The 27460-nt window shown below is 35.8% G+C and overlaps 1 protein-coding gene across 1 annotated transcript; it reads right to left on the bottom strand.

The window, feature by feature from the left end:
- Positions 1 to 3218: 3218 nt before the first annotated feature.
- On the bottom strand, positions 3219 to 24997 carry si:dkeyp-120h9.1 (Y+L amino acid transporter 2-like). The gene is made up of 10 exons (XM_056479699.1): positions 24939 to 24997; positions 22242 to 22816; positions 18004 to 18129; positions 17313 to 17457; positions 15039 to 15162; positions 11700 to 11803; positions 11510 to 11606; positions 11249 to 11398; positions 8644 to 8827; positions 3219 to 5113 (listed from the first exon to the last, which is right to left on the bottom strand). Exons 2-10 carry the CDS (start codon positions 22675 to 22677, stop codon positions 5016 to 5018), a joined length of 1464 nt encoding a protein of 487 aa, XP_056335674.1. The 5' UTR covers positions 22678 to 22816; positions 24939 to 24997; the 3' UTR covers positions 3219 to 5015.
- Between the last annotated feature and the right edge of the window lie 2463 nt (positions 24998 to 27460).

Consider the following 27460-nt stretch of genomic DNA (forward strand, 5'->3'; position numbering starts at 1 on the left):
TTTACACTGAGCTAACTCTTCCAGCACATTCTTTCACACACATACATGAACATATCACACTCACTGTTGAACTTCCTGTGACGAGCCCGGGCCCTCCAGGGCCGCTCGCGGATCCATTGGAGCTTTCGTGACAGTTCCATGGCTGTGGGCCAGACTGAGCCCACAGGACGTCATCGACCAGCGTCAGCCCAATCTTCTCCACTTGTTCCCCAACCATGAGTTCATATCCAAAGCAAACACTGGACCCTTTGAGGGTCTTTGTCCAGTTTTCAAAGTAGACGCTCTGTCTGGCTGCGTATCCGTCGTCTCAACTGTTTGCGTTGCCTGAGATCTATATTTTATGCATGAGTCAGGGGAACCCAACTCCCTCTGCCTCTCTGACACATAGACGATACTCAGCTTTTCTTGATCCCAGGAGCACCACCTATCCATGGACAAACACACAGACAGACAGACAGACAGACACGTCGAACTGAAACATGACTCTAGTTGTCTCCTGCACAAAAGAAGAGATTGCATATAGCAGACAGGGAACATGCATTATGTCTTTGTGTACCTGAAAGGTGCATTTTGCTAATGTGTTTCATGATTGTCTGTGAACTTATGCATATCCTTTCCCTAAGTGTTTGATCACTCTCAATCAGTGTGTTCTCATCATCAACTTCCATTTAAAGTGTGTAATTTTAATGCCAATGTGTCAATAAATTGTAACAAATCATCAATTATAACAATTAACCATAAAGCAAGAGCCCATGGATTGCCTTTGAAGGCCAGAATGCTTTGTTTTTATTTGAAGAGACGTTTTGTCTGGAAAATCGACAGGATGTGACGTAACGCGCGCTGTCTACAGCAATGTGAGTATCATGAACAAGACTTATCGTTGTATGTCAAAAAAAAAATCAGGTTTTAGATGAAATTTGACCCCCTAAAGATGTTATTTTTTATTTTGTCTCAAACAATTTATCTGTGGAATTTATAATGAATCTTTTGATTTTATTTGGTAAATTTCATATTCATAAATGTAGATTGAATAACTCTAAACCTTGTTTAATGGTTTCTATTATAAATTTTCATTTGTATATAGACTCGCTCCAGTATATTAATAGCAAGAAATGTCAAGATACAATTATAGTTGCAAAAATGAGCTGGTTAATTGAATAGTAAACTTGCTATCAATTTGGTAGGTTATCACTGTAAATTTTAGGTTCAAACCTTAAGGTGTCTATGTTGAAGCTGTCTTTTTATTTATTTTGATTATGCAATTTATATTTTAGTTTATTTTATGTTATAAGTTACATTTGTATTTTTTGGATGCCATGTTTAAATTGTATATTTGCTGTTGTTTAAAAAAATTGTAAGTGTCGTGAACTTATAAAACCGTACATTTATGCGTACGGTCTAAAAAAAAGGCTACTTTCATTGAACTATTATAAAACTGGTATTTCAAGTACCTCACCTGTCGAATTATGCCACGCTAAGCTAATAACAAGTGTCTAAATTCCACATAGCCCTTAAAAATATCTAAACCATCAAATTATTGTTTTTACCTTCAGAAAACAGCAAAGTGGACGAGCAGCCATTTAATGTGCAGCTCACTAATCCAAATCCAGCGTAAATCAATTTAGACCGATGTAAAACGCTATTTAAACCCAGTTACTTCTTCTAACCGCTTGATGCTGAAGGAATCATCGTAGTCTTTTGTCGCCCTCTGGTGGTCTTTCTCTAATCCATCATTACTTCATACTAGTGGTTTAAAAGTCAGCATTACTGACCCAAGTGGCTGTCAGGGTCTTGCCATGTAGATTCTGAAGGTTTTTAAATAGGTTTTTAATTTTAAGTGATAACTTTAAGTCATATTTACGATGGAATTCTAAGTGTAGCTAATACCACAGAAAACTAGCAACATGAGCTGCCATTTTATGAGTGTAGCACAAACATACTGCATAATTTCCACTTTGAGGTTGATAAAACCTGTAATCTTAAATTAGCCTTCGTTAGAGTGAAAACTGCAACAAAAACTGTAACAAGGAAATTGACCAAAGGATTTTTATCATCATTTATTAAGAGTACTACTCGCATCTATGGAATAAATAAAAGAAACCAATGAAAAGTAACACAAAGCCTCACATGAACATACAAAACAAATGGAATGCAGTGGAAGAACGTTCAGCAGAGCACATATTTATAACATTGACACCCAGAAGATTACATATAGAAAATTAGATCGTTTTGTGCCAAATATTGATCATCCGGCCATAGATATCACACTTATTTAAAGGCACATTCAATCACCATATATGACACTACGGATGGAATATTCTTCACATAAAAATGAAGACGATCAACATTTAAATGTTCCATTTTGATGCCTAACAAACAACTCTTTGCAAAACAAGTTGAGGTTTTTGGTCAAAATATTAAGAAAGGAATAATATAAGGGCAAGATTCATTCTGGATGGATTAAAACATGACTTTGGTGACAATATTGGAATAACGGATGAACTGTTCAATGAATCAAGTTCTGCAGTACAATATAAAAGATCAACGGTGAGATCTACTGTTATTTAGCAGTTAAGACACATTAAAGCTACTACCATTAACATAAGGCTTCATAATTGCTGGCTTTTCTATGATCAATTCTTTGGTGTATTATTTAATGAGTCCATCTGATAAGGAACTGATGAACTCTGGAGAAATCCTGAAAAATGTCAACTCTGTCAGCATTTAAAGTGATATCTGTGCATGTCAACAATCAAACAAAGTGGAAAAATAAAGAGAAAAATAACATTGTGATGATCAAAATCGATGAATAAATATAAAAAAGGTTAGTTCACCCCAAAATGAAAATTCTGTTGTCATTTATTCACCTTCATGTCATTCCTAACCCATAAGACCTTCATTCGTATTTTGAACACAAAGTAAAAAACTAAATATTGTCCTTCTATTTAAAGTCAATTCAACCAAAATCATGAAGCTTAAAACTTTCATAAAGGGATAAAGATAAATCCACACGATTTTAATCCAATTTATCCACTTAAAGGGACACAATCAATTTTAAAATACAGACTGGCTTCACTTTAGGTTTTCCCACATATAGATCAGCTAACAATGTGTACCACTTACAGATTCCATCACAGAATCTATCATGCTTGCTTGATTTGTCACAACTAATGAGACTTTTCTTGCATGTCATGTGGCACATTTGATTAGAAAAAACAATGACTGAGCTTTGCTTATCAGAGTTTGTGTGTGGATAAAAACCTAAATAAAATCTGTGGTCATATAAAGCGGTCATATCTCTTTGGAAGACTTGGATACCACTCAGAGTCATATAGACTTATTGTTTTATTCCATATACAAATGTTTTGGACTTTTTATGGATCTCTCCGATATTGTTCAGCATTTTCCTTTGTATTCTGAAGATGAACAAAAGTCTTCTGCGTCTTTCACCCCACTTTTTGAATTCACACTTGTGAAAACAATACATGATAAATGCATATTATATGTAGTTTGTCAAGATAAGTTGACAAACAGTTGACACTTAAAGGAATAGTTCACCCAAAAAAACTAAAATAATAATATTATTTAATCAAACTCATGTGCTTTTAGCCACTAGAAGCGAAAAGAAGAACAAATAAAGATTCAAAAACACAAAAGATGATAATTTGAAAAATATTGGAAACCTGTAACCACTGACTTACATTTTTTTTCCTACACTCAAAAACAAACTACTTATATAATTAAGCTGAAACAACATAATTGAGTTTTTTGGGAGGGACAACGTAATTGTTTTGTTTAATCCACTTAAATTTGTAAAAACTAATGTAAAAACACAACGCAAATTGTGTGGAAACCAACATTTTTTTACAGTATACTATGGACATCAATGGTTACAGGTTTCCAACATTCTTCAAAATAACTTCTTTAGGTGTTCAACAGAACAAATAATACTTAAAAAAAAATAAAAAAATACTCAAACAGTTTTGGAACAAGTCAAGTGTCAGTAAAATGCAGAATTTTGTTATTTTTAGGTGAAATATCCTTTTAATCCTTTGCGAGAGTAAATGATACTAACAGAATATTTATTTTGGTATTAAGTAACCCTTCATCCACTGCGGTAAACCCAAAAGCTGCTGTTTTACACCATTACTGGCCTTGTGCTGTAAACTCGACACATTTCTAATGTAGTACCTGCACATTTTGACAGTGCTCAAAGAATCAATGCAATAACCAATGAATGTTATTTTTTGGGAGAGGGAAAAAAAACACCCACCATATAACGGAATTTAAATGAGAACCAAAAGACCAAATAAACTATAATGCACTAAAAATGAAGGCTAGTTTTAAAAACTGACACATCTACCAAATAAAGAAAAAAAAAAACACTTTTAGTGCTTGATGGTACCAGGAAATCTCCAATAGCTGTAGGAAGTCATTTTCCCAAACAGGTGTTTAAAAAAAATAAGAAAAAAGATATGGCTATCAAGTTTGGAGTACTAAAGCAACAATCCTTCATCTCAGTAAACATAATTCATAATCCAGCAAAGGCATCTTCTACAGATGTTTCTGCTAGCAGACCTAACAAAAGTAGACCATCTCAAGTAAGGAGTTTCATATATGCAAGACTGATAAACACAAGAAGCTAAAATAGGACTATTATTATTAAACTATTACATACAAGTCTTTGACTGAGAAAACACCACATAACCGTCACATTCACAACAGGTTGAAACTGAACGCTCTATTACACTGGACTGAACACTTATCAAAACACAGTCGCAGGTCTGAGGAATCAGAGGCACAGGGTGTTTGTGTTGGTGTGTGTTTGTGTAATCAGTTGTTTACTCGGTTGAATATTTCAAACCTAATCTCCGTCTGCATCCATTGCTCCATTCCCTGCACGCTCAGCCTGGAAGGTGCAGACGTGCTATTCCAGCTTGAGTTTTGGCTTATTCTCATGAAAAGGCTGGCTAATCCGGCTAAATCACTGGTTTAGCTTACTTTAGAGCTGGTGTTTATTCTTTTTTGTGGTCCTCAGGCGGATTGTCCAGGTCCAAACCAGGTTCTGCTACACAGCAGTAACAAAGCTTCTGTGTTTGCAATGAAAACATATCTGAAAAAAAGGAGGAAGGAAGTGAAAATCGTGCAGAATACTAATTAAATCTGGGTACAAGAGTAAAAGAAGGCAAAACATGTTGTTGTTGATTAATATTACTGTTCAACATAAGGCTGGAGGGTTTTTGTTTTTATTAAATGAAAAGCTTTTTAAAATAGAAGTTCAATTTCAGATCACCAAACTTTCTGAAAACAATTGGTGACAGTTTTCCATGTTGTATATAATTCATATAAATAATATAGGACAGTCGGTTTGAGTTATGAATACTAATCTTCAGGGGAAAAGTTGTTTTATTTTTTAAAGCATCAAAAAGATAAAAGTGCAATATGGCTTTTATATATCGATTGTGTTTTATTTTCAAACAATGTTAAAATGACAGAACATTATTTCACACATTTTCATACAATTTAATATAGAATACATAATGATAATCATAATAATGATAATAAATATAATCGTAATTTGAAGAATCACAAAAATAATTATTCAATTTAACTACTTAAATACATAAGTGACTAGACCACAGGTGTCAAACTGGAGGGCCGCAGCTCTGCACGGTTTAGCTTTAACCCTAATTAAACACACCTGATCAAACCAATTGAGTCCTTCAGGCCTGTTTGAAACCTACAGGTAGGGGTTGTGTAACGCGGGTTGAAATGTTAGGCAGAATTAAGGTATTTGCTCAGGGTTAACAATGGCACGCTTCCAAGGTTTTCACCACAGTGTCGGCGGACGTCTTCATGCCAATTATTGAAGAAGTTTGGCGAAATTTGGATGAGAGAAACAGAAGAAACTATTTTTGCAGTATTAAAGTATTTTTTTATTATACACTGTATTTTTTGATTAAACAAAATCTATGAAAGTATGTAAAATCTTATATTGCTGTGATTACCGTCTTCTTGACTAAAAGATGGAATCATTTTGAAAGATGTAAAAAACACAGTGACTGCTAGCCAGTTGAGGAAAACACGACACAGCGGGGTTAGTTATACAGGATGTTACAATTCAGCCGCACACTGTTGGACACCAATTGAACTAACAAAATCTTGTTTGAAATTTTATTGTAATGGTGAGAACTTTATATACATTTTTTTAAATAGAAAATATTTTTAATAGAATTATTTATTTTATTGCTAATAATGCAAATAAATGCATTGTATAATAATGGATAATAATGCAAATTAATCCAAATGTGTTTATCCAATAAATAGAAAAATAAACAAACATGTTCTGCTTTATAGAATAAAAATAAATTGAGCTAAGTACTGAGGAAACATAGCTACATACTGAAGTAAACTCGGTTTAAATGAATTGTGTAAAATCTGCCTTTATAAGCATGTTACAACTTGCCTTGCAGGTGGGGTAAATAGTAACATTTTTACTCCTGGTACTCCTGGTACTAAACCATAGGTTAGGTGATCATACAACCAGTGGAGTGTTGTTAATAAAAAATAGGGTTTGTCTAACCCTATTACTTTGTTCATTAATTGGCCCAAAACAAAGTGTTCCTTTGTGCCCCGCTCTCCCCTAAAGCTGCCACACTAGTTTGAGCATGCAAAATTCTGTTGTACGGTACAGCGAAAAAGGGTGGGATTAAACGAGTTGATTAGATATGAAAAAAAGCAAGCGATTGGTCCATATTTTACATTTCTGTAAAGAGAGGTCATGTTTTGATCTTCTATTGGTCTCACGCAATCACATGATGCGATTTCGCAGGTCAGAGTTCACCAAGCTTGATCTTTGCCATGCAGCGAGCTGCGAAGCTTGTTGCACGAGATTGCGCTTCCGGTTTGTCACATTCGCATGCATATGAATGGTCTATAGGGTGAAAAGTGTAGTGTAGTGTAGAGTGACAGCTGCTTTAGTGTGTTGAAGCAGGGTTGGAACTAAAATATGCAGTGCTGCGGCCCTCCAGGAACTGAGTTTGACACACCTGCACTAAATGTTTGCTAGTGATGCTTGGTTAAAAATTTCCTGACATTACTATTATTTATTAGTAGTAGTTGTTGTAGGGCAGCACAGTGGCGCAGTGGTTAGCACTGTCGCTTCACAGCAAGAAGGTCGCTGGTTCGAGTCTCAGCTGGGTCAGTTGCCATTTCTGTGTGGTGTTTGCATGTTCTCCCCATGTTGGCATGGGTGCTCCGCTTTATCCCACAAGTCCAAAGACATGGGCTAAAGGTGAATTGGGTAAGCTAAATTGTCTGTAGTATGTGTGTATGTTCTTATTTGTTAGGTTGGGGGTTGAGGCTAATGACCCACCTTGTAAAAATTAAATGTTACGAAATACCAACATGGTGTAGCTAAATATCAACTTCAATATAAATGGCCCTGGGAGTAAGCAAGTAGTAGTTATAAGAATTTACCAAAGTTTTGCATTCGGCCAAGGTGTTACTTAGGTGACTGTTTACAGGATTATTTCAATATTTCTATTATTCTGAATAAGTCTGTATTAAAACACATTATAAGTTTACACAGTACAAGTGACTCAAAACCTTGCAAAGTAACACACCACAACACGCAATTAAAGATATTTTTCCAAGGTTAACAACGTACAAGGTACAGATTGAGCTTTGTTTAAGTGTTCAATGAATTAAGTACTTTTTTATGATGTTTTAAATGACAATGTATTTCAAAAGTAAATAATGGATCTTGAAATTAAGTTAAAGGGAATATGATGGGTTTTCATTGCTGTTGAATACAAAATATATTTTGAAAAATGCTGGAACTTGTAACCACTGACATCCATCTTCAAAATAAATACTATGGAAGATAATGGCTACAAGTTGTCAACATTCTTAAAAGAACCTTTACCTAAAAAAGAAAAACAGATATATTTTGTAAACACTTGAGGGTGAGTAAATAATGTCAGAATACGTATTTGTGGGTGAACAATCCCTTTAAAAACATTTAACATGAATGTTAAAGCTGAGAACTCAGCATGCACTTTTATTGACAATAAAATTTAATATTCATGAGTTGGATTATGCATCCATTTTCTTGTAAAGGCAGCACGTTTGTTGACTAAGCCCACTCACACCTCCTTCTGATTGGCTGAGATTTTTATTAATCCCTTATCTTGAGTCTGGTGTGAACAGACAAATCGCTTGCAACTGGAATCTCATCTAATAACCTCAAGACCACCAACCCATGACTGACATCCTATATTTTTCCTTTAACACACGCCAGATTAATGGAAGCCTAGTTTAAAAGCATCAGTCTCTTATAAAAAAAAAAACAGTAGAGTTGTTGTTCGTGGTGAAGCAATTTGCCATACATATAGAAAACTTTACAATCAGTTGGCCTAAAATTCATTAAACATTACCACATTTATGTATTTAAGCATGTCAGAAAACGCCAGAAGGCAAAAAAAAGCCTGGGTGTAGCCGTATGAGAACGTGTCAATATAATAAATGCTTCCTTCAGCCTGCAGCAGAAAGCAGAGCAGTGCAGGTGTTGCCAGAACCAAAAGTACAAAGAACACAAGAGAAATGAGAGGTTTATAAGTGCGTTTGTGTGTGCTCACATACCAAGCATCTGTCCCAAAAAGGCAGGTCTCGAGCTGGGTGGGAGATGCACACATATATAATAGACTGGCGCCCCGGAGAGAGCGACGGCGATTCCCACTAGAGAGTTTATTGTGTCGCTGTAGAGTGGCACAACCACAAGAAACACACTGCACAGACAGTACACTATGGGGAAGAACAGACTCAGCTGCATGGAAACAGACACACAAAAGACAGAGTCAGTTAGGGAGATCATAAACGAGGGCGATAAGAGCTAATAAAAATGTCAGCTGGGTTGTAAGTATTAGATTTATGACATTAGGTGTTATCAAATTAAGCCTTGTATTACCATGCATTCAAGTGCATCTCTTGTGATCACTTGTACTGGTGCTCATATTTCTCTATCATTGTGTCATGCTCTGTGTCATTTTTGCAGGAATGTTCACAAATACTTTTGAATGAAAGAATGAACGCAAGCAGCATGTGTTTGGGTACAAGCCATGCATTTGAATAATGACAACCTAATGAATGAATACCTACACTCACTGGCCACTTTATTAGGTACACCTTACTAGTACTGGGTTGGACCCCCTTTCACAGTATGTCCGATAATATTTTTTTCTGCTGGTGAAAGTCTTATTTGTTTTATGTCAGCTAGAATAAAAGCAGTTTTAATTTTTTTATGAACCATTTTATGGTCAAAATGTTTAGCCCCTTTAAGCTCTATATTTTTTTGATAGTCTACAGAACAAACCATCGTTAATAACTTGCATAATTACCCTAACTTGCCTGGTTAACCTAATTAAGCCTTTAAATGTCACTTTAAGCTGTATAGAAGTGTCTTGAAAAATATCAAGTCAAATATTATTTACTGTCATCATGGCAAAGGTAAAATAAATCAGTTATTAGAAATGAGTTTCATGCATGCCTACATACAGAGTGCATATAGTAGCATTATTCATTTGATGAATATTAAAAGGCTCCACTTAAGTTTTACGGTTCTGCCACCAAATTTAAATGTAATTTTAAGTATGATAACTTATTATTTTATACACCGCATTTTAATAAATACAGGTCAGCATTAGTGTGTGGTTTCATTTTTACATAAAAATAGCTGTTATTTTAAAATGAGGAAACATTATTTCACACATATTTTTATTAATGTGACAAAATTATATACGGCAAACTAATATAAAATACATAATTTAAAAAATTAATACAATTGTAATTTGATAAAAATCACAAAAATAATTATTCAATTTAACTACTTAATTGCATAAGTGACTAGATGTTTGCTAGTGATGCTTGGTTAAAAATTTCCTGACAGCACTATTATTTATTAGTAGTAATTGTTGTAATTTAGTGATTATTTTGCAGAATGCTACTATTCGGTTTAAAGTGCAATTTAAAGGCTTAACTAGATTAATTAAGTTAACTAGGCAGGTCATTGGACGACAGTAGATTGTTCTGTAGCAAATCCAAAAAAATTATTTGAAGGGGGCTTATAATATTGAAGTTAAAAAGTTCGTTTTTTTTCGGCTTAGTCCCTTTAAGTCCCGCCAACTTATCCAGCATATGCCCTTCCAGCTGCAACCTAACACTGAGAAACACCCATACATTCTTGTATTGACACAAATACTCTACAGACAATTTAGCTTATTCAATTCACCTATAGCGCATGTCCTTGGACTGTGGGGGAAACCGGAGCACCCGAAGGAAACCCACATAAACACAGGGAGAACATGCAAACTCCACACAGAAATGCCAACTGACCCAGCCGGGGCTTGAACCAGTGACCTTTCTGTAAGGCGATCGTGCTACCCACTGCGCCAAACAAATTAAACAAAACATGACTTTCTCCAGAAGAAAGAACATTACAGAAATACTGTGAAAATGTTCTGGCTCTGTTAAATCTCATATGGGTAATATTGGAAAAAGAATTCATAGGAGGGCTAACAATTTTGACTTTAACCTTGGTCTTTTGTGGTTTACACAACAAAATCAACCCGACTGAAGGCATTTTCGACTACTACTTAAAGCTGTCGAAAGTGGCTAATCTCTACACTCACAGTAGGTGTAACATTATAGCTTAAATGTAATTATCTCCTATGAAATAAGGAAGGGCTTTTTAAGTTACAGAACCTGACAGTTGAGTTTCTACTTTACACAAAAATGCTACTTTCAAACACTCAAAAAATGACATTCGGTGCTTGTTCAGACTGCTTATTTAAAATGGAGTTAAAACAATACAATTCTTAAAGTTTCTTTTGGACAATTTAATTTATGTTCAATACCAGGGGTGCCCAAACTCTGTCCTGGAAGGCCAGTGTCCTGGAGAGTTCAGCTCCAACTCTAATCAAATACACTTGAACCAGCTTAACAAGCTCTTACTAGACATACTAAGAACATCCTGGCAGGTGTGTTGAAGAAAGTTGGAGCCAAACTCAGCAGGAAACCCCTGTTTAATACACTTAAACTTGTAAAAACAATTACTGTAAGTTAACTCAATTAATTCAAGTTGTGAAAACAAAGAAATTGTGTGGAACAGCATTTTTGTAGAGCAGGAAGTGATAAAGGCCACTAAATAGTAGCTAGTATAGTAGCTCTTTAGCTTCTGAAACAGACTTACCTTTATAGGACGAGGCATGTCAGGTGCTTTAAAGCGCAGGTAAATCTGACTCCCTATGGAAAGGCCAATGAAGAGCCAGTAGTTAAAGCTGAAGTAATTAATCAGCTGAAACACATCTCTTACACAGAGGAATATGAGCGACATGCCACCCTATAGGAGAAGAGGGGGGATAGATGATACAGATTGTAAAACATCCAAACTGTGCAGTACAGAATCTGGATTTTCAACATAGTATAGACATGTCTGAGCCTGTTTGCTCACATTGAACAGCAGGGCTGGGATTGGAGTGTAGCGCTTGACGTGTATCATGCAGAGAACGTTGGGTAAATGGCCCTCACGAGAGCCTACGAAGAATAACCTGGAAACAGAAATAGTTTTTTGATGCAATCAAACATTAAGTTACTAAACAATAAGAGACTATCGGGAGAGGATGTTATTTTTTCTTTTTTACCTGGAGGCAGCGATGATAGATGAGTTTAAGCCTCCATAACAGGAGATGGCCACAGACAGCGGGATGAGCCAGCCTGCATATCCCAGCACATAGTCAGCAAACGTCTGCATTAAATACAAAAGAAAAGGTGCTATTTAAGTGATATTACAGCCAATAAATGGATGATTTTCTCTACTAGTTTACCTAAATTCATTCATCTAAATCAAAGATGTCCAAAATAGGGCCTGCAGGCCAAAGTTGGCCCATGGTAACCTTTGATTTGGCCCACCATTCCATCTGAGAAGAGAAGGAGAATGATGGGGAGCTTTGGGGAGAATGCCTTTAACCGTGCATTCACAATGAAATTAGTCCGTAATCGGCTAATGTCTTAGCTGGGGTATTCGCATTAAGCAATCTGATTGGCTGATGCTTCAATTGGTGCTTGAAAAGTTGAGAAATTCCCAACTTCTGCAGCAAACAATGCCACTGAAGCAGCACCGATCAATCTACGATTCAGTTCGGCAATGCTTGATGTCACCCATTCAAAGTGAATGTAAAGCGTTGACACTGATGGCCCGTGTGAATAGGGCACAGAGATCGTCATATTAAATTTAATGTAACCTTTTTTTTGTTTGTTTCATTATTGAGTTGAGCTACAAAAAAGCAAACTGAAATTAAACTTTCAATTAAATGTTGTAAATGAATCAAAATAAAAAAAAACTGTCTCTCGATAGACAGAGGATAATGCGCAAAACATTCTGAGCAAATCAATGCAAAAGCTTGACTTGTGTATTCGGCATTGAACTCTGTGCAATAAATTGGATTTTTTTTTTACTGTAATACGTTCATTATTTATTTATATATTCTAAAAACATATATATATACTTTAATGTAATACAATTTTCTATATTTACCATCGGCCTGCAGCCCTCAATGAAGTTTGGATTTTGACCTTCATAGGAAAACGTTTGGGCATCCCTGATTAGAGCTGGGCCGATAAACCATATTATATCGAATCGCGATAAAATTTGTCAATAACAATAAGCTCTGAACTGTTTTTACTCTGTGTTGATCTAAGAGCCAATCACACAGCAGAAATGTGCAACAATGGGAATCTAGAAGTGTGTTAGAGATATACCAACTTTTTGGGCAACAAAAATGTATCTGTCGAAAATGTTATGTCATTTAATGGACACTCTAATATTTGTGGCTTCAGTCATTGTTGGGGTTCTCTTAAATGTGGAAGAATTAACAACTTGTGTCGAAAATATATATAGCTATCGTTCAATAGGGAAAATAATTATTGAGATTGCATTTTTGCAATATCATCCAATCTACCCTGATCTAAATGAATATAATAACTGACAATACATTTATACATTTTTAAAAGGCATCAACCTTGTAATATAAATACAGTAAAATTGAGATTCACTTTTTCAAGATTTAATTTATAGTGCTTTTATTAGCGTTGGTTTTATTAGGTCCCTAACTGTTTGATGCCACATAAAATTGCATTTATTGGTGCAAGGAAAAAAGTAATTGTGTAATAATATATCAGGAATGACAAAATAACAATAACACTAATTATAGTTAATATTCCACTCTATTACTATTCTATCACTCTATGTACTATTACATAAAGTTTATTACAAAAACAAATACTACTGCAAAATTTCACGGTATAAGGAATATTTAACAATTAATTTGGTTATTATTAATAGTAATACATTTTTAGAACAATTTAATCATTTTCAAAAACCATCAATCTTTTACAATACTTTGGTGGAAACATAAAGGTTACTTTTCATTTTAAAGCTGAATAAAAAAGCGCTTCTCATTAACAAGATGATTTCCCACAAAGCTTTACAATCAACCTAAATTTAGAGCATATGAGGATAGGGCTGGGCGATTAATCGAAAAGTAATCAACATTCAGAACCTATAATCGATCTAATTTTTTCAATTACTTTCCCTACTGCATGTGGAGTCATGTGACCCCACTCGGTTAAGGCTGGTTTACACAGTGTCGAATGCACGTGTAAAATCCGGCGCAGCCTTCGCATGGTCGCTTACCCTCGGACCCTTAAAAAAAATTTAACTACACGTTGCACGTTTGCACTACATTGACAATGATTGGGAGCTCCACCAGACGGCATATTTTCCATTACAATAAAAGTATTATTAACATTAAAATATTTGTTTACAGAAGATGCAAGAATTGCACCTTTTAAAATATTATTTACAGGATATGCAATAGTTATTTTATTTAGAAAAGATACTGCTATTTTAAAATACTTTTAATATGAAAAACATTTAAAATAATTTATTTTGTTTCCAAAAGTGCAAGTTCTTTATTTTCATTTTTTTATAAGAAAAAAGTGACTGTTTGTTTTAGGCAATGTGTGTTTTAATTTCAGTTGTTCAATGTTGATGTTCAATAAATAATCATAGATAGTAGATTCTAGATAGCGTGTTTCCTTCAGTTATTTTAAAATTAAGTAATGCACCCTTCAATCAAAAATCTCTCACTTGTAATATGTGAGCATATTTACTGTACAAAACCTGTCAGTGAACTATGATGGCAAAAAAATAAAATAAATAAATAAATAAAATAATCGTTCATTAATCGTAATCGAGTTAAAATGTTCAATTAATTGAGACTTTGATTTTAAGCCAAAACGCCCAGCCCTACATGAAGATATGGAGTTCCTACAAAACTGCATATAAGGGGAACAGAGCAGTTTTGAGACTGTCAAAACACCTTGCGAGTTGCTTTTGTTCAAACAAACACAGTGTGACCGTATTTGCGATTTAGTAACTGCACTAATAATACGAATATTGAACATGGCACAATTTTACTTGCATCTTCTCTAAATATCATGCAGCTGCAGCCCTGTTCCAAATGCTTAGTATTTTTTGTTTAGCTCCTGTTGAGATTTTTACACACAGACAAAAAACAGCAATTCTTTGGAGTAGTCTACAGCTGCCTCAAATCAGCAACAAAACAGTGCATCAAAAACAGTAAACATGGTTTGTGGGACATTATAGCCATAAAAACTCTTTCCGAAGCAGCAAACTAGCTTAATTGTAGACAGCAGAGCATCTGTGGCTCTGGACTAATGTCATGGAGCATCTCTAGAGAGAGGACCCGCCTCGAGCTGCTCTGCCTAACTAGATCAGAGTAACAGGAGATGAAAACATGATCAAATCTGGAGCAAATAAACTGAACAGACGCTGACAATTAACTTGAACGAGGCATCCAGGATCATGTGGATAAAAATAAAAAGAGTTTGACTATACAGTAGCTAGAGTTATTGGGATGCGATGATAAAAGATTAGCTCCAAGCCAAGATTTACTCACCACAGCCACTGCTTCACTCTGTAACAGTGTATTCATGTCCAGCACTGCATAATAGGCCACGTTAGTTAGAATGTAGATTATTGTGACAATGGGCATGGAGATTGCTATTGACAACGGCAAATTCCTATAAAAGAGAAATTAAGATATTTAACGATCTTTTCAATTCAACGAAAGGCTGAACAGTCAATTGAGCTCAAGTAAATTCTAGGTCACAAGAGATTGCAATTAGCTGTTTTCAAACAGGTTTCTAAACACAACTTTTAATTGTGATTGAGCCCTGCCTCAGTTTTGTGTGCTAAAAAAACCCCCCAAAAACGTTCAACTTTGTCTTCTCTTTCACAACAGAAGAGGGTGTGTGTTTCCTACAAGCAATGCAAGTGTTGTCTTGCTCACAGTAAACATGCACCCTGACTTGACATTGAAGACATTGGCGAACAGGCATTTTTACAGTTTTTTTTTTTTACACAAAGGTGTTCTTGGAGCTTCATATGAATAGAGTTAAAGCTATAAAGTCACAAGGACTGTTTTGAAATAGTTTTTTGGTTCCTTTTCTGGACTTTGATAATCTCTGGACTGTTGCTGTATATATGGAGGATGAGAGAGCTCCTGAAATTCATCTAAAATATCTTCATTTTATATCTCCATCTTCAAGGTGTCAGAGGATTGGAATGACATGAGGATCAGTAATTAGTAACCGAAGTTTTATTTTTGGGTGAACTAACCCTTTAAGGGCATTGTTTCGTTCATTTAATAATTTCCTTCAGCTTCCCTTTATTTATCAGTCCCTTTTTTTATCAGGGGTCACCACAGCGGAATGAACCACCAACTTATGCAGCATATATTTTACGCAGAATATGCCCTTCCAGCTGCAACCCAGTACTGGGAAACACTCTCATATTCACACTCATACACTACGGCTGATTTAGTTTATTCAATTCACCTATAGTGCATGTCTTTGGACTGTGGGGGAAACCGGAGCACCCGGAGGAAACCCGGCACATGTCACTCCGCTACTCACCCGTTTGCACTGGCTTCCAGTTGCTGCCCGCATCAAATTCAAAGCTCTGATGTTTGCTTACAAAGTGACCTCTAGCTGTGCTCCTTCGTATCTGCTCTCACTTCTGCAGATATATGTGCCCTCCAGAAACTTGCGTTCTGTGAATGAACGTCGCCTCGTTGTTCCATCCCAAAGAGGGAAGAAATCACTTTCCCGAACTCTCACATTCAATCTGCCCAGTTGGTGGAATGAACTCCCTAACTACATCAGAACAGCCGAGTCACTTGCTGTCTTCAAGAAACGACTAAAAACTGTTTAGTCTCCACTTTTCCTCCTAATCTGCAATTGCCTCTCTGGCTATACCACTAACTGAGCCCTCTTTCTCTCTCTCTCTCTCTCTAAAAAAAAAAAAAAAAAAAAAAAGAAAAAAAAAAAATTTCTACTAATGTTTTGCTTCTTAGACTTTTACACGCCTGAAACTTGTCTATAGCACTTGTTCACTGCTGCTCTTATAGTTGTGTAAATTGCTTCCTTGTCCTCATTTGTAAGTCGCTTTGGATAAAAGCGTCTGCTAAATGACTAAATGTAAATGTAAATGTAAACCCACGTCAACACGGGGAGAACATGCAAACTCCACACAGAAACGTCAACTGACCCTGCCGGGGCTCAAACCAGCGACCTTCTTGCTGTGAGGCAAAAGTGATAACCACTGAGCCACTGCGCTGCCCCAAGGCATAGTTTGTTTAATTAAAAAAATAATAATTTATTCGTAATTTACTTAACTGATTCCAAACTGTCATGAGCTTTTATTGTTATTATTATTAATTATATCTACAATTATATTATATTATATTATATTATATTATATTATATTATATTATATTATATTATATTTACAAAGTAGAATACATTTTGAAGAATGTACAGTAGGGAAAAGGTATGGAAGTAAATGGCAACTGGTTAACAGCATTCTTCAAAACATCTTCTTTTGCGTTTAAAAGAAGAAAGACACTCAAACAGGTTTAGAATGGCTTGAGGGCAAGTTAACAACTATTTTTTTGGGGGTGAACCATTACTTTAAACAGAGCGACTTTTTGAAAGTGCTATAGAGCCATAAAGTTGACATTTTCAGCAGATGCAACCCTATAAATTGTTTAATCAACTATATTTGCTCCTAAGAAGTGAGTCTGCAGTAAACTATTCAATTATAATTGATCCTTATTAATGAGTGGAACAGATTATTATTACTTAAAGTGAAATGTCATGGATATATGTACCTCTCTGGGTTCTTAATCTCCTCCGTGACAAAGTTCAGGGTGTCCCAGCCTGAGTAAGAGTACAGAGCGGCATACAGAGCCAAAGACATGTTGCCTGGGTCCAGTTTAGAATTCTCAAACGAATCCATAAAATTGTTTGTTTTTCCTGAAATGCAAATTGCAGTAAAACATCAGAAAGAAATGGTAATGAATTTAAATGTGTAGCACTAAAGTTTAATCTAAGTTGTATTTATTAGATAAAGATTCAAATAGTAAATAAACAAGTAAACTTCTCTATTTCAATATGTTCACAAATATATATGTTCTTAGCGTCACATGATCCTTCAAAAATTGTTCTAATATACTGATTTGGTGCGCAGGAAACATTACAAACAGATGCGCCTAACTTTTCTGTTAAAACTTGATTCCATTTTTAAGGCTCTTTGATTAATCTAAGGTTTAGCATCATGTTTGCTCAATTCAATATGTTGTTGCTGAACAAAAAATTATCAACGGGAAAAATACAAAGTATCAGAAAGAGCTTTATAGCCAAGAACGCTTGCACACACAAGGAATTTGTCTTAATGATAGGAGGTACCAGTACAGAGAGTGTAAAATGTACAAACATAGCACAGACATAAATAGAAAAATAAGAACATGAATAAGCATACAAGTAAACTACAGTATGTGTGTGTGTGTCAGTATGTTCAACCTTGGGCTAGGACAACCATTCCAGCGATGATAATGACTATGAGAGCCAGAACTTTAGCTAGAGTAGAGATGACCTGAAGAATGGCCCCCCACTTCACCTTCATGCAGTTCACTATAGTCAGAAGACCTGCAAAAAAACACGAAGGCAGACATGTCAAAAATGGACAGTATACACTAGCTGGTCATTGTTAGCAATATACTTGTAAGAGTCAATCACTGGATCTTTATTGTAGTGATTAAAATGTTTCTGGCTTTTTATTTCACAATTTGATACCAATGAATATTGAAGTTGCCAACTATGCCCATAGAATATGTATGGCCATAGCTTTTTTAAAATAAATAAATAAATAAATAAATAAATAAATAAAAGGTAAACACTGCAACAGATAGAGTTTTAAAGAACTGTTGTCATACATACAACAAACCAAAAACATATGAATAATTTCATTGTAGATCTATTCATAGACCCTTAATTATTAGCTTACTTAAATCCAAACAGCAACTTTTGAGGATGCAGTTTCTACTGTGAAACTGCTGGTTTTAACTATTTTAAACTGCTGATTGCAACTGGATTTTCCTAAAAATTTAGGTAATAGTTAAATGCTTCATAATTACAGGATAGACTTGGGCTGTATCCAAATTTTGATACCTGCCTATTTTACCTGGGTATACAGTATTAACATGCATAAAAGAACATTATGACATAAGGCTCAGACAGCGTCACCAAACTTTCCCTTCTCGTTCGGTCGAAACCCAAAATACTGCCAAACTGCAGAAGTTGTGTTCTTTTTCGAGACCAGGTCACTTGGCGCGCATCTCGCCATCTTTCTCCTCCACGCTGTGCATGTGTATATATATATATATATATATAAAAATAAAAGAAGATCCCCTTCCAGTATTTTTGTTCACCAATTGGTTATCCAAGGCTATTAAAGCGTTTGTTCACCCAGAATTACCATTCCTCATCATTGCAAACCCCTAAACGTTCACATTGAAAACACAAAGACTTTTGTTTATCTTCAGAACACAAATTCAGGTCTTTTAGATGATATCAGAGAGCTCCTCCATGTACGTCCAGAAAAGGAACCAAAAGGTGCATGTGTTCACCAAGATCATGTGCATTTATGGGCAATACGATGCTTGCATGTTGCACTGCTGTCTCTAATGGTAATACTCTGTACTGCCCATAGTAAACGCACAACCTAACCTGACGCAGAAGGTCTTAGTCTTTTTTATGCACAGAATTCACTTTGAATGTTTTGTTTCCTTTTCTGGACTTTGAACATCTCAGGACTGTTGCCGTCAATGGAGGATGAGAGAGCTCCAGGATTCCATCTAAAATTTCTTAATTTGTGTTGTGAAGATAAATGAATGTCTCAGAGGATTGATACGACATAAAGGTTAGCAAATAATGACATAATTTTCATTTTTTGGCGAACTAATCCTTTAAATAGGCTCTGTGAGTAATTTCTTAACTCAACTCCTGTTTTACTGACTGGTTATTCAAGTTCCTCCACTTACTTGATACTGCAGTGGGCACTTCTGGCATCTAATTACACCAACAAAGTAGGCCTGACAGTAATTCACTCCTCGATAATAGACTTTGGCTCTGAGGTGTTGTTCCTACAGTACTGCAAATGCCAGCCCGACTGGACGTCCCGGCGCTGCGATACCCAGGAGATTAATTGAGGTATTTCTGTACCTGATTTAATCTCAACCCAAATGTCACCTCATTCTGAGACGTTGCACAGAGACCAAGACCAAATAAAGTGCTTTCAGTCTCAAAAAAAAAGGAAAATACACCCTTTAGAATTAAACTGTTATATAAGATTTGTAGATTTGTGATTCTGTTTGTCCAGTAATTCAGTGAGTGTGGACTTTGCCACAGTAATCTGACAAATACCCTAGAACTCCATGAACTCCATCAAACTGCACATCAACATCACTGTAGTCTTTATAAAGGTCTTGTGGAAGTCTTGGCAGGATTGCGAACTAAAGTCCAAAGGGAAAGTATTTGGTTGACATAAATAAAACACGGCTGAATAATGCCAACCAACACTTACATGGATGGAGAGAGCAGCCTGGCAGCCGTGGTGAAACTAACAGCTGAACTAACAGAAAGCACATGCTTTAAGGTTTATTCAGACGTTACTCACTCCGTTTAGACAAAATACATGGGCAAAGTACAAGTTTACCCAAAAAAAAAAAAAAAAAAGTTAGAGCAAGCATGTTAAGCAAATAAAAACATTACATCATTTGTTCACTCTCGTGTTGAGGCTCATCTGCTGGATTGTGTAATGCTACACAGAGGTAGTTTACCTAAAAATGAGAGTTTGGAGTTTGTTTTTGCAAAAAAGTTTTTTTTAATATAAATAAAATCGAACGTAAACAAAAGCACACACAAATTTGCTTTTAAAAAATGAACTAATAAAAAGGATATTAATAAAATAACTTTGCAGAGAAAGCATGCACCTTGAGCATCCTGGGTTTATTGAAGATATTTAAAAGTTTTAAAGTAAGCAAACTCTCCTAGCATTTAGAACAGTGTTATTTTAGTGTTATTTCAGCGCTGTTTATTTTTATTTAAAATTTGCTTTTATTAGATTTTAGAATTCTTTTTATTTGTTTTTTTTCATTAATTTTAATGCAGGTGTTAGTTTGTGCTTTTTATTCAACTTTTCTTGGTTTTAGTTCATTTAGCAAAATAAAAAAGTAGTAGCGAAGTTATTTTTTCAACAAATTATAAAAGCATAATAAAATGCAAGTAAAGTGTCTAACATTGTAAAACTTCATTAAAATCAAAGTCATTAAAATGTCAACTTATAGTATGAGTTAACAATAACACTGGAAGTCAGGGCTGAACAATATTGGAAAAATATAACATTGCAATATTTTGAAATTCTGCGATTTACATGAACAATATCACAGAAGTAGCAGTGCAATATGGCTGTATATCGGCACTGGTCGGAGGTGTGCCACAGGCCGAGTGCCTTAGTGTCCCACCAGTGATGATATATAGTCATATCGCACTTCTACGAGTGTGCTATTGCGTTTATACAACAGTTCGACCGCATAATCGTGTATATAAACAAGGAAGTCAAACACAGAGAGTCTTAAAACCTTTTTGTAAGAGGAACTACTTTCTTCTGCCACTCATTCTTTGAATGATTCTCTAGCGTAATGTCTAAAGTGATGACAAAACAGGTGATTTTGCTCACATTTTAAGATTATAAGGCTGAACGGCATGAAATGTCATCAGTCTACAGAGATTTCCCAATATTTCCTGTTGCAATCTAAGATCACAATAGTTTATAGTTTAGATAAAACCACTGATATTTATGGTAAAGATTACGATCACTGTCATTTAACTTGACGGTCAAAAATAAAAGTTGTAGGTAGCAATTACATTGTTTATCCAATAGGTGGCAACAATCAGCCATCAAAAACATGCCACTGAATAATTCTTCAAAAATTATACATATAGCAATAAAACATGACGTTTTATGAGTGAATAACTGAATAATTTATTAAAAATAAGACTAAAAATAAATATGGGTTGTACAAATTATAATGCTAGATTTCTATATGTAGCGTTATCAGCAACAGTAGTTGTAGTAACAGTGAATTAATTTTACAGTACTGAATATTTTACAATTTATTTTAATTCAGCTGATTATTTCTTCATTTATTTTTAATAAGTTTACAGGTTCTAAGTTCTGTTAGTTGAAACCAAAAGTGCCTTGTAGTACTGATTTTGTAATTAATGGAAAGCAAATGACTGTTATCTCCTCCCCTTTTTGGCTGATCTGAAAAATGGGCCAATCCGTGACTAAATTGCGAAATTGCGACTACACCACTAATTGCGAATGATCACATTGCGATATCGATGCTTAAATGATATATTGTGCAGCACTACTGGAAGTTATATATTTAGTTAATATATTTCTATTTTATATTTAGTAGATATATTTGGTGTATTCGAAATTTATTCGAATATTGAAACTGCGAGAATCAAATAAAAATTAAAACTCCAGATCAGCACCATGCCCATTAACATGTAGACATGAAGCACTCAATGCAGAGTAATCTCACACAAGCTAAACTGTGTGAACAGTAAACATAGTGAATCCCAGGGAAAGTTGCCTTTATCGTGCCACTATTTACACGGCTTAAAGTGCTGTTACATGTGTTTTTATCAAAGCAATCTCTTCGTGCATGAATGAGTGGAAAAGCACTTACCAATAATGAGAGCTGCAATGAGCCGTACTGCATCATATGGTGCTGGGCAAGTGGGGAAGAACGGTTTCACCAAATAATTAGCAAAAGTAAGAGCAATGACTGCCTGGCAGGCCGGTTCCACAATCATCAGTGATGTCCACAGACGAATAAAGGCCAAGAAACCGCCAAAGGTCTCTAGGATGTAGGCATAACTGGCTCCTGACTTGCGAATAGTAGTGCCGAGCTCTGCATAGCACAGAGCACCAAAAACAGAAAAGATGCCTCCGATTGCCCAAACAACAAGTGACAAACCGTAAGATCCAGTTTTTTCAAGAACACCAATCGGGGAAACGAAAATGCCCGAACCAATCATGTTTCCAACGATGAGACAAACGCCATGCAGTAACGAGATCTCTTGCTTGAGACGCATGGAGCTGGTGGAGCCACTGTCCCCCATGATGAACTTGAATGGACTTTACTCTCCAAAAGTTAAGAATCAGGATTGTGATGGAGGAACATCAACCACATTAGGGTCTGTTCACATCAAGTATGGAGTTTCAGCTTGGTCTCATGTTGTTTTTCTTTCCACGTCCAATCTAAAAGAGATAAAACAAAGTCATGGAATGTTAATAAATACAGGTATTGTAGGGTTTTGCTGACAACACAAAAACATTTTGCCTCAATCATCAATGTTAACAAGCCCTCTTGGAGAACAAGTTTTTTTAATTGAGCCTCACACCTGATGCCCAGAACGTCAGAGCGACTGTAGTGAGATCAGTAGGGAACCATGATAAAAAAAAACTAGGCAACACTTGTTGGGTGTGGTCATCAACAACTGCTTTTGGAGATAAAACATAGGGACTGGTGCCACTTTTTTGACACTAAATCTACATGGGTTAATGTACATCTAAAATGGCATGGCTCTGTTATTATACACCAAATATACTATATCCCATGTATTTGTTATACACTAGAAAAAAAAAGAATTAGCTCATCAAAATCATGACTGAGATATTTTTTTTTTACCCAAGACATTTATACAATGCATTCGACAGGTTTTTCCCACTTGTAGTTTGGCCAATAAATAAATAAATAAATAAATTTAATTAATTAATTACAAATAATAATACATTTTGTCCTCATACACTTTCTGATCACGCCTTAAAAGTCTCCAAAAATCTGTTCAGCATTTGGTTTTGCTTGTCTGGTGCTCACTAGAGTTTGCATAGCAACACTTACAATTATTCAAATTAACCCCAAAAAACAAAGCATTTGCAGCTGAGTTACTTTCAATCCAAATGTTCACACCCTGAAAGATGACCTACTTGACCAGTTCAAGAACTCATAGCCACTTTGAAACAAAAATTAGCATGTAATGAGTGATAGAAAAGTGAAAAACACACCTTGATTCTTTTCAAGCTCTGCTGTATAACTTGACATAATTTACATAAATAAGGAAAATCTATTTAATTGCTACTGGGGTGCTTTTCTATGTTTTTTCATCTATGGAAGCATATACTGGATGGGTAAGTTTGACAATTGGGTTTTTGTTTTTGAAGCTTTTAAGTTTTTAACTTGAAAACAAACAGTCTAAACCTTCAGTTGTTTTTGTTCCAACAGTCTGTGTCTTGCCATATCTAAATCTGGCCACATTATGACCATGTAAACAGCAGAATATTAACTGCATATTTTCTCCAACTAAACAACATGTTTAGAAGAGGCGATTGAAATAAAAGTTTTAAAGTGAGAAGCCATTTTTAAACTATAAACATACATTTCATTGCACAAATGTAAGTCATTGACAAATATATAACATTTAATAATAGATAAGAATTTCTAAGAATTGAGCAAAATAAACTACAATTTATTATGCAGCATCCTCAAAACACATCTTTTTCATGCTATTCATACAGGAATACTACAACCTCTGTGGTGCATTTACACCATGATTTACACTACTTGTGAAAATACACTAACAACCACTGAAACTTAGACAGACATTTATGGTGCTTAAACAAACCCGGAAGACAATGTAACTTGTTGCTTGAAAAAACAACAACAAAATGAACACATAAACCTAATTCTTTTCTATTACTTTCATATATATATATATATATATATATATATATATATATATTTTTTTTTTTTTTTTTTTTTTTTTTTTTTTTACATTTTAAACTTCCGCGCGCTATCATACATTGTGCAACAATGTTACATTCCCGGGTTTAAATGCTCGATTCGCGCCAACACAAAACGATTTGCTTCAGTGTATGTGAACAAACAAACAAACAAAACAGGGAACATTACAAAATAACCTTTATTTACTACTCCTCAAACCGAGTGTAGTCGGTAGAACACCTTTCTTTGTCAACGAACGTTATAAGTTATATCCGTCTCCAACGTCGTTTACCGCAAGAGGAAGTTACCCACACGTTATTCAGGTTTACTCTCACACTGCTAAGCACTCTCATTGCCTCCCAAAAAACCTTACAATTTTAATCTTTCTTGGCTTCAGAACTAAGACTAAGCTCTCCGCCATAGGATAAAGGAGAAGAAAACATCTGCCTCCATCCACAGCTGTTAGCTAGTTGAAGAACTAGCCGTCTCACAAACTGCTCTGCTGCTGATCTCTCGCATCGCTAACATTACCATCAACTGGTGCGGATGGAGCAGGAGAGAGAAAGATCAAGTTTAACTCATCTAATCATCAGATCTCACCTGTTCTCAGTGAAGAGAGATGGCCATGTGCGTGCATCAGCGGACGTGGAAATGTGGAAGAGGAGGAGACTCGTGACATCCTCCTACAAGTAATACTGCAAGCCTTCCCCTTACATTAGGCCATCCTCCTCCTCCAGCTTCATCCACGAATGGTGCTGCTGGTGGCCACCGGCAAGTAAATGAAAAGTTTCTGTTTGGTGGGGTAACGTTAGAGGTGATTGCACATCAGTGTGTGTGGAAGGGGTAAATAGGAATTTATGAATGATCAGTGTGAGTAAATATTATATATGTTTAAATATGAGTATTTTTCTAAGATCTGTTCATTCATTCATTCATTCATTCATTCATTCATTCATTCATTTGTGCATAGCTGTTCATAGAGGAAGGGCAACGCAGTGGCACAGTAGGTAGTGCTGTCGCTTTACAGCAAGAAGGTCGCTGGTTTGAGCCTCGGCTGGGTCAGTTGCCATTTCTGTGTGGAGTTTGCATGTTCTCCCTGTGTTCGCGTGGGTTTCCTCCAGGTGCTCCGGTTTACCCCACAGTCCAAAGACATGCAGTACAGGTGAATTGGGTAGGCTAAATTGTCTGTAGTGTATGTGTGTGAATGAGTGTGTATGGATGTTTCCTAGAGATGAGTTGCAGCTGGAAGAGCATCCACTGTGAAAAACATGTGCTGGATAAGTTGGTGGCACATTCCACTGTGGCGACCCCACATTATTAAAGGGACTACGCTGAAAAGAAAATGAATGAATGTTCACAGAGTTGTTTTAAATGTGTCCAATGTCAGATTTCTAGTGATCTTAGTCCCAAAATGACCCACATGGGCAAACAGACAATTAGCCCACGCACAGCTTTTTAGTTATGTAAAGTACATTTGCCATGAAGCACATTTGCCTGCAGTGTGACTGTAGTCATATAGTTGCAAATTCAGCTCAGTCAGTGTGGACTGGTCAGTTTAGGACCCAGTGTTAGTCTATATATTTTCAGAAAATGTCTCTGTTTTTACTGGATTTATTGGCATGATGGGTCTGAGTAAAATGTTAATCTTTGTTTCATTCTATAAGTCTGATAAAAGTTTATATAAAAGTAATTTAAAGCATTTTCTTCCTTAAGACAATTGTTCAGAGTAACATTTAATTTGTTGTGATTGAAAGCATGGTGGCATGGTCGCTTATGTGGTTTGCACGGTGGCTTCACAGCAGAAAGGTCGCTGGTATGAGTCCCGGCTGGGCCAGGTGACAATTCTGTGTGTAGTTTGCATGTTCTCCCTGTGTTTGCGTGGGTTCATTTCCCAGGTGCTCTGGTTTCCTCCACAGACATGTGGTATAATTATATGTGGTCACACTCTTACAAATGCTGGGTTATTTAAAATATGAACCAACTCAAACATTGGGTTAAATTTGGCCCTATTAATTTAATTAAAAAAACAGCAATAATCATCAAGGTGGCACAGTGGGTAGCACGATCGCCTCACAGCAAGAAGGTCCAAACATGTGCATGCACAGTCCAAACACATGCAATATAGGTGAATTGGTTAAATTGTCCGTAGTGTATGTGTGTGAATGAGTGTGTATGGATGTTTCAGTGATGGGTTGCTGCTGAAAGGGCATCCTCTGCAAAAAAAAAAAACATATGCTGGATAAGTTGGTGGTTCATTGTGCTGTGGCATCCCCAGATTAATAAAGGGACTAAGCCAAAAAGAAAATGAATGAATTAACCCAGCAGTTTGTTTAGTCCATATTACACCCAAAATTTGGGTTTAAATATCCAAACATTTTGTAGAGTGCACAGTCATGCCACAGACATAGGTATAGGCACAGCAAGAAGGTTGCTGGTTCAAGTCCCGACTACGCCAGTTGTTATTTCAGTGTGGAGTTTGCATGTTCTCCCTGTGTTGTTTCCTCTGAGTGTGAAAAACACTCAAAAATTGTGAAAGCAATTTGACAACAAAACCCACACGCAAATTCCCAGTACAAATGCAAAAACAGAAATGCTTTAAAGAGCACAGAGAACAACTGATATTTGTTGGCAGACCCCAAAAAGTGATGAACATGGCTACTTCTGGTTTAGAATCAACTGTGTTGTAAAAGGTGCGAAAGGTAAGTTTTTAGTTGGGATTGTCACTTTTTGGGGTCCTTGACAAATTTTTGTTGTGGTCTGCCCTACTTGCAGCATGTTTCTGTATTTGCATATTTTGTGAGAATTTGCTTGCACGTATATTGTCAAATTAATGAAGATGTTTTCTTAATTTGTTTTCTATTTGCATGTGTTTTCTTAATTTTAAGCACAATTGAGCTTTCTCAGCCACTATAGGCATCTTTATGTATACAATGAGATTGTTCTGTATTCATTCATTCATTTATTCATATTCCTTTGGCTTAGTCTCTATTTCAGAGGTCACCACAGCGGAATGAACCACCAACTTTTGCGGCATGTATTTTAGGCAGCGGATGCCCTTCCAGTCTTAACCCAGTACTGGGAAACACCCATACGCTCTCATTCACACACATACACTAAAGCCA

This window comes from Danio aesculapii, chromosome 19 (assembly GCF_903798145.1).
Source record: "Danio aesculapii chromosome 19, fDanAes4.1, whole genome shotgun sequence".
Taxonomy (NCBI): Eukaryota; Metazoa; Chordata; class Actinopteri; order Cypriniformes; family Danionidae; genus Danio; species Danio aesculapii.

What these genes read in the sequence shown, in the direction of transcription:
- si:dkeyp-120h9.1 (XM_056479699.1), bottom strand. Translation starts at nt 22,677, where the DNA reads ATGGGGGACAGTGGCTCCACCAGCTCCATGCGTCTCAAGCAAGAGATC. An exon ending in AGAGTGAAGCAGTGGCTGTG is followed by an intron (nt 11,804 to 15,038) that starts GTGAGTAAATCT and finishes TATTTAATGCAG; the next exon opens with ACGTTTGCTGACTATGTGCT. An exon ending in ACATGCCTCGTCCTATAAAG is followed by an intron (nt 8,828 to 11,248) that starts GTAAGTCTGTTT and finishes GTTTCCATGCAG; the next exon opens with CTGAGTCTGTTCTTCCCCAT.